This window comes from Belonocnema kinseyi, chromosome 5, assembly GCF_010883055.1.
Source record: "Belonocnema kinseyi isolate 2016_QV_RU_SX_M_011 chromosome 5, B_treatae_v1, whole genome shotgun sequence".
NCBI classification, from domain to species: Eukaryota; Metazoa; Arthropoda; class Insecta; order Hymenoptera; family Cynipidae; genus Belonocnema; species Belonocnema kinseyi.
In genome coordinates this window covers 128,560,275-128,571,186 of record NC_046661.1, presented here as the reverse complement: position 1 = coordinate 128,571,186, position 10,912 = coordinate 128,560,275, and the positions used below count along the sequence as shown (strand labels likewise).

The 10,912-nt window shown below is 34.6% G+C and overlaps 1 protein-coding gene across 1 annotated transcript in view; it reads left to right on the top strand.

Moving 5' to 3' along the window:
* Positions 1-6,666, top strand: part of LOC117173129 — a 21,872-nt gene extending 15,206 nt beyond the window's left edge. The window contains exon 3 of the mRNA XM_033361525.1: positions 5,751-6,666. Coding sequence (XP_033217416.1) covers positions 5,751-6,334 — 584 coding nt within the window. The 3' untranslated portion in view covers positions 6,335-6,666. The remainder of the gene's footprint in view (positions 1-5,750) is intronic.
* Positions 6,667-10,912: the final 4,246 nt, after the last annotated feature.

Below are 10,912 nucleotides of genomic sequence, written 5' to 3'. Positions count from 1 at the left end.
GTATCAGCCTTGGAGGAGATTATGTTGAGAAATAAAAAAAAAAATTCTTAAAAACATTGTTTTTCTTGGTCAGGCCGGAAACTTATCAATCCACCCTCGTAATCTCAAGGTAAAATAATTGCGAGAAACTATGCATGTAAGAAAACTAGATATTTTATGTGTGTCTGAAACAAAGAAAAAGGGATGGAAAACTAAAGACATAAAAAACGGCCTGTTGAAAGCAGGATTTGAAATATGGTCAGGAGTAGATTCTGAATCATATGGTAGGCAAGGAGTAGGTCGGATTTTGTATGAAAGAGCGAAGCAGCATCTCGGAGATCATGTTTTTGTATCTCCCAGACTACTTTGGGCTAGAATGAAAGTAGGAATCAGAAGATTATTTATCATATCATGCTACACGCCAGTTGATAATGATCCCAGGGAAGTAAAAGACGTCTTCTGGGACACTTTAAACAACACAATAAATATTTTCAATCGTGGTGAAAGAATAATTCTGCTAGGAGATATGAATAGATGGGTAGGCATCCAAAATCAGGATACGGAAAAAGTATTGGGTATTTTGGAGATCCAAGAACAAACTATAACGGTGATAAATTAGTTGGCTTATGCTTTGAAACGGGTCTGTTTATTACAAATACTTGGCTTAGGCATAAAATAATCCACATGTACACCTGGTCCAAAGGAAATAACTACAGTAGAAAATAGAGGAGGAGTTCGATAGATGCATAATCGAAGGTAAGAAGGTTATTGGTAGAGCAAGGCCCATTATCAGAAGTAAAAATATATCAAATAAAGCTAAAATGGCAATACGTAACTATATTTGTACTGACTGTACTATACGGTAGCAAGACATGGACCTATCAAGAAAAATATAGAGTAAAGTCAATGCAGTTGACATGAAATTCTTGCGCATGGTATGCGGGAAAACTGTGATGGACAAAGTGAGGAACGAAATAATTCTGAAAGAGTGTGGTGCAGAAGAGACGTTAGTAGACACATGGGAAAAAAATCGGTTAAGATGGTTCGGGTATCTTCAGAGAATGCCACATGAACGACTAACGAAACAAGTGTATCAAGGAAAAGTAAATGGCAGCCTGCCCAGAGGCAGACCGCGGAAAGAATGGTTATAATGTGTGAATAAGACCTTAGTTTTGAGAGATATAAGAAGCGACAGAAATACGAGAGCCTGCATGAAAAAATGCATGGACATAAAAGAAACTAGAGTAGTATGTCAGGACAGAAAAATATGGCGACAAATTTTTAATAAAAAGAGTGTCAGTAGAGTGAATGTAGCTTGAAATAAACGACCTTGAATACTAATGGACCCAAGTGGATACCAAGTGGATAGCCTGCATGAAAAAATACATGGACATAAAAGAAACTAGAGTAGTATGTCAGGACAGAAAAATATGGCGACAAATTTTTAATAAAAAGAGTGTCAGTAAAGTGAATGTAGCTAGAAACAAACGACCTTGAATACTAATGGACCCAAGTGGATACCAAGTGGATAGCCTGCATGAAAAAATGCATGGACATAAAAGAAACTAGAGTAGTATGTCAGGACAGAAAAATATGGCGACAAATTTTTAATAAAAAGAGTGTCAGTAGAGTGAATGTAGCCTGTAACAAAAGACCTTGGATACTAATGGACCCAGACATTTTTTCAAATTTAGTGCTTTTTGTAGGTGGCGCCGCTGAGTTGCCGGGAATATAGCACTCCACAGTGGGGCCAAACGAGATGTGCGTGGACCAATTTTATTTAACAATGAAATTTCATTTTAAAAAATTCCAGGAGGCCATATAGTCGGAAGTTATCTAATTTATGCAAAAGTACACAAAATCGTGGGGAAACTTGTCTTGAGTGAAGTCGAGAAGTATCAGATATTTGAAAACTTCATTCGAATTTTTATAAACAAATTAATTCACAAAAGTTAGATTTTCTGTCAAAATTATACATAGCTACATTAGATATGTGTTCTGCAGTGTAAATCTGAAGAAGAGAAAATTTCGATATGACTTCTAAAAAATAGAGACCATTTGTTAGTTATTTAAACAAATTTTGTAAACAAATACTTAAATTCGTTATTTTCAAATAGATTTGTTTCGTTTTTCAAGAGAAAGAAGAGTAAATATTTTGCTCATAGCAGTTTTGTGCAATTCTTTGATTTCAGACAATTAGTGTTACTTATTTAAACAAATTCATTGTTTTGCCATTTAATATTTTGCTGTTAGAAAACAATTCATAATTTTCAAACAGATTTAATAATCAAATTACTCTGAGGCCATTTTTTAATGAAAACACCATATTGTTTTTTATGGAATCGGCTACATTTTTAAGCAAGGTTATAAAACTGTTATGATACTGTATTATCCGGCAGGATATGATTATTATTTTAAAAATTATTTATAAAAATAAGTCGAAATTATGAACAATGTATAAAAACTCTTAGTTCGTTAATGTTTTTTAAACATAAAATTATCTTTCTATAATATATTCATCCACCCGCAATTCAGTATAAATTTTTTCGGTTAAAAAACTCTTGATTTCATAAAAAGCAATAGGACAAATGGCTTTAGAGTGACTTGTTTATTAACTACTAGAACATGGCTAAAAAGCGACAATAATATTCATTTATTAATTAGTTTTGTTTAAACAAATAGCACTAATTGCCTGATTGAACAGTCTTTAGGACGTCTTTGAACATTAGACGCCTTAGGGACCTTGACTCGACTGACATTGAGCGTCCCAGGAACGTCCCAGGGAAGTTCTTGGTATGTTCATGGTTTTGTGGCGACTCGGACTTAAGCAAAAAAGTCTGCCATATATCTAAAGGTTGTAACGCTACTTTTTCAAATAAAAAAGAATATTAAATTTGAAGGTCTCTCAGTAGCGCACTTGGCACCCTAAGTAGAGATATTTAACTATATAATAGATGATTCTTCCAATAGATTCTGAATAAACAGTAAGTTGCAAAAAAAATTAGATTATTGGGCGACTGTCCAAACTTGGGACAAAGGCCAACCAATTCAACCAAAGTGAGTGAGAAACGATAAAGGTAAACGGAATCTATATTCCAAACGGAAAAGGGGCACCTCACTGAACGCTAATCGTTTTAGACTAAACGATAAAAAGGGGGGGGGGGTCCCACTGACTCCGATTAAAAAGGTGAATCTTAAGCTAAAATACGAGATAACCAAAAAGATGAAGGAAAGTATATAAGAGAATCTCTACGGTAACAATAACAGCAACAAATTATATAACAAAATGCAAAAGATTTCAAACTAAGAAAAAGGTAAACCAAAAATAGTGAAAGATAATCTTAGGGTGGACAAAATTACTAGCTCAGCCTGAACGTGAAAATGGTAGAGGGGAGGGTTACGTAATTACAAAGCTCATATTTTGTGTAAAATAATTAGAGGTCGTTTATTCAAAATTTTAGAAAGGTCAATCAAAGAAAATAACAAAAAAGTTAAACATGGATACAATAAGACCACAAAAAAACGTATTTATAGTTCCAGCATAGTTATAATAACAAAAGTAAGAAAATAAAATAGTCTCAACAATTTAAAATGGCAACGGTAGGGTACACAACATGACTTAATTTAAAGAAAAAAGTCAGAGTTGCTAGTGGCACGTTATAAGGGTTTTACATAAGGAAGCATAAAATATGAAACATAACGGGAAAAAATATATATAATGCGTCGTAACACTGGGTCTCTATTTGACCAACAATTACGGGAGGTTCGTTGTGACAAATATATGAGGGCTTTCTGCAAAAATAGATAAGTAAAAAAAAAAACTAAATTTTCGGATTCGGTAACAGAAATTAAAAAATTTAGGGTATTCAAGGGGTCGATAATGAATGGGTATTTCTAACTAATTCCCAAGATAGATTAAAAAAAATAAGGCATTAGCCCGATAATACAAAAAGGTATCTCCGTATTAAAAGGGGTACCAAGAACATTAAAGGGGTCGTTTAAATTTTCATAATTATGGAAGGATCCGGCACTATAAGGGGATATCGGGAACGTACGAAGGTCAAGAAAACAAAAATATTTTGGGGTATTATGAACCAAAAGGGGTATTAGCAACAAAAAGTATCGAGAAAACTTTTATAATCATTTTTGAGTAGCTCGGCATTGAAAATAACTAAGAAAACTATAATAACTTTGGGGTATTTTGACATTCTGAAAAAGGGTATAATTACTACAAAACGATCGAGAATACCATAATAATATTAGGGTATTTTGACACTAAAAAGGGGTATAAATAACACGAAAAGGGTCGATAAATCTTTAATAATTGTTAGGGTATTTAGGTATAAAGAGGGTATAAAGAAGATAATGAACCCGATAATTCATAAATTCCAGAAAATTAAAGGGGATTGGTAACACATTATACTACATTCATGAGACTCAAGGGGGGAATCGGTAACACATTATAACAAACTCCTAAATTCAGGAGACTTGAGGAGGAATCGGTAACGCATTATAACAAATTCATAAATTCCGAAGGCTTAAGGGGGGGGGGGAATTGGTAACACATTCTAACAAATTCATAAGTTCAGGAGGTTTGAGGGGGGGGGAGGAATCGGTAACACATTATAACAAGGGTTTCATAATTCCAAAAAAATTAAGGGAGATCAGTAACGCATCATACTAAGCAACTAAACTATTACACAAAATTCACAATTCTAAGAAAATTAAGGGGAGATTGGTAACATGGTAAATTCGGCAATAAATTTTTGGTAATTCGGCACTGCCAAAAGAAACGATCCATTTCATCCTTCATGAGTAGAATTAGCCATTCTACTCCGGATGTCAGAAGGATTAGCGATAAAAGATATCCGGAATATATGTGGGGACTTGAGATGTGAAGATCTGCTAAAGGTGAAGATGGGGGTGGATCTAATCGATCATTTGTGTCGATGAAGCAACTCTGCGTGGCTCTGACTTGAGACCGCGGAATTAGAAATTTTTATCAAAAGTAAAAAATATAAATGAAAATTAAGACAGAACTAATTTCTTCAATGTAGTACTGCGTAGATATAAAATATACGAACAAAACAATAAAATAAGGTAAAGTATAAGACAGTAATAACATAAAATAAAACAAAAAAGAGGAGTGCCGAATTTTATTACCCCTCGTGTAGGCACGTGAGCCTTACCACCTTACCACTGTAACTCTTGCTTGAAATTAATTCAAACTCCCGTAAACTCTTTTTTCGCGTGTTTGAGAAATAACACGTTACACGTTGATGATAATCTATTGTACAGAGTATATATAAAAATTTAATTCCAAAGACGATTCGAAAGACTTTGAAACTGTCTACTTCTAATTAAATTCTTTTTGAAATGACTAATAGTGTGGAGAGTCGATTCGAAAAACTTTCGAACTGCACAGTTTCGAAGTTATGCGATTTCAAAAATAATTACACATACGCGTTACAAAATTAGAAAACCTTATAAAGGCAGATGTAAGGAAACCGGTTTCTAAGCTGGAGAAAAAGGATTGTGTTTGAAGGGTAAGCAGTGGGGAAGGGGTTGCATGAATAGTTGAGAAATAAATAGGGATGCATTTCTCTTTTAAAATTTCTTTTTCGTTTTATCCCTTTCTACTTTAAGCAGCCTGGAACCAATAAATCGAAAGAATATTATGCAAATATGTTCAATAAATTAGCATGTGACATCACTAATATGGAAAATTTATGTTTCATTAAACTTCATACATTTCTACTGTATTTTTGCAGAATCAAGTAGCGACAGACGACCTCCTAGACCTAGCAACGTACTTTCTCGTCCTTCTCCTCCTCCTCGATTTGACCCAAGTCATGTAGAGCACATCCAGATTCCTGATGGAATTGAAATTAGATTTAATAATCGAATCATTGGAAAAAGGAATGGGCGTTTTATTCTTCCATATTGTATTCACTGGAACATTATTGCACTGAAGGAGCCCACTCACGATGAAGTAAGTTTTAAGGTTGAGCACCTTGACGATGAAGCGTGGCTAATTGTAATCGGTCAGTGGGCTCGTAAAGAACAATTGCGCTGGGTTACTGACAGTGCTGCTGAGACGATAGTTATTCTACATAGGAAACGAATTCATCAAACACGAATGGAAAAGGGAATCCCCGACAACTTCGAAGATGAAGAACCTAATCATTATCAAGACTTCGCCATAATTGAAACATTCGACCTTCCTGGGCGCCGCTTTTCTCACATCACTGTACAATCCGATCAATCTCAAGTGGGTAGGTCTATTTCTAATCGGTTCCCTGTTAATTTGTTTCACAATTTAAGAAGTGGTGGCTCTCAGAGCAACCGATACTAAAACAAGTGAACATTGGTACACATTTCTTAATGATAGAGAAAGCTTAATTTACTTTAATACGAAATATGGCGCTGGCGTCGTAATTCTCGCTATTTTTGAAATCAAAATCAGCCACTAGGACGCAAAATACTACTAAATAAAATTCAATTTATTTTAGATAGTATGGATGTTTACTTTATCTTTAGTCTTTTCAGCACATACGCACGGAAGAAAAATTTTTTGAGGGGAACGAGTGCATCTAGAATATAATATTTTCTATTTTATAGGAGAACCGATTGTATAAAATAACTAGATGTTTGAATTAAACTAACCAAGCGTTTCGCCTAATCGAATCCTAATATCACTTAAGTTTACCTAATCTAATCTTTCAGTTGGTACAGGAATTAAAAATCCACATAATGGATTTTGAGGTCAAGTTTGATATTTTTCTCACTGCTTTAGATTACCCAGATGAAAATGTATGTATAGAAACTTCAGAGGATCGTTCAAACCTTCATGTACACAAACCTGCAAAGGAATTTGCAAAGAGAAAGGGACCTGCGAATGACAATGTAAACATTCCTGCACAGCTTTCTTTTCGAAGTAAATTGAGGCGCGGTTTCATGTACAGAAATACGTACCGGGTCATTTGCAGAAATTTATAAAGAAATTAAGAATGCTCTAAAGTTACCTTCCTTTTACTCCCTCGAAGATCAAACTCACTCTCGATAAAGCCAAGTCGCTATAAAACCCATGATTACATAGTTCCTATATAGGTTCAGGTATAGTATCCTGAGCAGGTTTCCGTAGATTAGACCGCTCCTTAATTCACTATATAAAGGAACCTTCTCAGGCTCGTGTACAGAAACATGTGCAGCATCCTCCGAAATTCCTACACAGGAATTTTCATCAAGACTGTCATAATTTAATTCCGATGCCCCAATGGTGCACCGGCGCTGCTCTAATAATCTCTGCAGACACATATTCCTAATTTATCAATTATAGCTATACTAATAATGTGTATCGACTTGATAATACCCCTAGTATAGGGAGAATGGTCATAGACTTGGACGCCGAAAGTACGAGTTTCGAATTTACGAGCGCTCTACAGATACGAGCGTCCCAACTCCAAAGGTTCGAGTGCAAATTTATCTCCTCTACCCCTTCCCTACCTCCGTGATGCTAACGGACGATATTATACTTTCTAATTTCAAATAGAGCCGCGCTGTTTGGTACATGTGCAGTAGAAAAAGTCGCGGCCTTGAGAGTCTGGCGCGCGCGAGTGCGCGCTGCCTGGAATTCGAAGTGGGCGTGCACATAGTAGACCTGTGTGCGTTATGACGCATTGCTTACGAAATCTAAACGTTGCAGTAGTAAGAGCCCCTTTCACGGCCGTATATTTAAAGCTCCCGATTTCCGAACTTCTCGTACTTTTGGAGTCCGAGTGTAGATGTTCAGTTCCGCTGATCCTAGGATCTTTCTAAATTTGTTCGTTTGTTTGCAGTTAATTGTTTACCTACAATAAGAAATAATATCCCTGTCACAACTTAATTTCTTTTCTGTGTGCAAGCATATTAATTATACACGTCTTAAGCTTTTCGTCACTGTGAAACAAAATTATATCTTTGCTATATGTTTATGCAATAAAGTAAATAAAATATAAAATGGTTTATATTTTTAACACCAGTCTTTAGCGAAAAAGTTTTTAAATACAACGCTAATTCAGCTGAAACAATCTATTGTCGGTGAATGCTTTCAATTAGACAACTAATAAAGTAGTCGGACAATAATAAATCTCGTTGATTATCTTTTATATTACAACAAAAATCATAAAAGTAAAAAATTTTTATTATTTTTGAAGTTCTTTTGAATTTGTTACCAATATTTAGTTTTGCTATCAAAAGCTATACATTTGGTAAAAAATAGTATAAAATGCTCTTCACAATCTGTAAGTTAACTGCTGCAAAATTAGCCATTTTTTTGTATTCCAAAATTTTCCATCCCAGGGGCAAAAAAAGTAAGGATGTCCTAGAGACGTATTTGAGACATCCCTGAGACGTCTTTTATAACATGTCCTAGTCATCTTAGGAATGTTTTTTAAACGTCTAATTTCAGTACAAAAGATGTCCCGACAACTGCCATGTCTTTAAGACGTCTTTAGATTATCTTTAGGACATTGGACGTCTTAGAGACATTGATTGGCCTGACAAAGGACGTTTCAGAAATGTCACAAGGACGTTTTTGAGATTTTCATAGTTTAGTGGCCACTGGGGTATTATTGAAATTTACTACACTAATGAAAAAGTAATGTTTTTGCACAATTTTAATACGTTTAAGAATAAAATTTATAACTTTTTTGGCGATTCTGTTTGATATGATATGAATCTTTTAATTTCCGGTATTTGGACAAATTCTTGACGAAGTAGACTATACCGGGACGAACTGTCGCTGACTGTCTCAGATCCAGACACTTCAACGCGTGTTGCATAATTGCGTTTCCATCACTGAGACGGTCACTTTCGCCGTACTTTTACTTAGATGTCGCAGTATTGTGTGAGTTAAATATTAAAAATATTGTTCATAAGCTACACGCTCTGCATTAAATTGATTATTTATTCTAAAAAAGTTTTTTGAAGTAACTTATTGAAACCTCCAATTCTAACTGACAGCGAGGGCTGTCCCAAAAGTATCCGACCTACATTCATATCTTCGCGCGGAGAGACTCAGGCGACCTCTGGAGGGTACGAACGTCAACAGCAACTCCTAACCTTCTCGTCAGTAGCCCGAGATGCTGATAAAACGACTAAGTTCCCGCGCAGCGTGTATTTGTTTACATCGACTTTTTTGTGTTCGTCGCAATTTGTTTATTGCTGAAAATAACAAGACGAATCGAACAGCGAAATTGCATAAAATTTTAGTTTAATCTCGATAAAAGTTGTGCGGAAACTATTGAAATCTTTCAAAAGGCCTTGAAAGATGAGTGTATGGGTAAAACACGAATAAAAGAGTGGTATAGGCGGTTCAAAAGTGGCCGCACATCTGTTGACCGTAATCCTCGTTCTGTCCGAGCTTCGACGGAAACATCGTCAGATAATGTCGAGCGTGTGCGTGTCGCAGTTGAACAAGATCGTCGTTTGACTGTAAGAGAACCAGAAGATGAACTTGGCATACCAAAAAGTACTGTTTGGCGAATTTTAACTGAGAATTTGGGAATGACTCGTGTGTGTGCAAAATTCATCCTGAAACTGCTCACAGACCAACAAAAAAAAACCTTCGATTAGAAATCGCTCAGAAGAATGTGGAAATGATCATAACTGATGAAAACTTTCTTAAAAAGATTATTACGAATGATGAAACATGGGTTTATGTTTATGATCCTGAAACAAAACAACTATCGACGATAAAGAGACTGTTAAAACTAACACGACGAATGCACTAAAGGCGATTCCGAAGTCTAACTTTCAAGAGTGCTTTATTAAGTGGAAACATCGATATGAGCGTCTTGTTCAATTCAATATTGTAGACCATGATAAATATTAATAAGAGCATCATTGGTATGCTTTTTTCCATAAAATATGTAAATTAAATTTTCTGTTTAAAGTTCATATTTTCAAGCTAAAAACATAACTGTTTTCAAGAAAACTTTTCTCTTTCACCTAAAAATTCAACAGTTAAAACATTTTGTCTTTCTTGACTGAAAAATCTTATTACATTCTCATCAGAGAAGATATTAGATTTGTGTCAATTTGACCCCCCCCCCTTCCCCAGTGTTTGTCAGATGTCCATGTTTGGGACCCCCTAAACGCGAAAAATAGATTTTCACGAATGTGTCTGTATATCGGTCTGTCTCTATGAATGTATGCCTGTCTGTCAGCACGATAACTTTTGAAAAAGAATTCTATTAGACTGACCTCTGGTACACTCTTTTAGTGTCCTAAACTAAAGGCCAAGTTCGTTAGTCAGCCATTATGGATAAAAATTCTAAAACTGAGCGCCTTTTGAATATTTTTGAGACCATTTTTTGAAAATTCAAGAATGCTCTGTACGGTTATTCATATTATTGAAAAATTCGAACAATTTATCTAATGACTTTTTTCATAAAATTAAAAACTATTGGAGTTATAGCATTTAGAAAATTTCAAAAAAAAACACGAAAATGAAGCTCTTAAACAAATTAACGGACGATATGAAAAAATGGCAAGAGAAGAAAAAGTTTTATTGCTAAATGCCCCCAGAAGATTATCATAATAACTTTTTAAATTGTCTTGATAAATGAAAAATTAAATTTTGACAGCATAAAAATAATGGAAAATCCAAAAGTTACAATTTTTCATGCAAGATTTTCACAGTATCTCAAATGTTCTCAAATATAATAATGCATTTTCAAAAAAAAATATATATATATATATATATATGTGTATATACATATATACATAATTTAAAAGTTGAAAAATGGTAAGGCTGCTTAGTAGGCCGTATGTGTAAAGTTTAAATCATAAAGAAAACATTGGAAATGAGCAAATTCAGTTTATGGAAAAAAGACAACAGCTGCAATAAAACGTTGAATAATACAATTTTTTAAAAGAATGCGCATTTTTT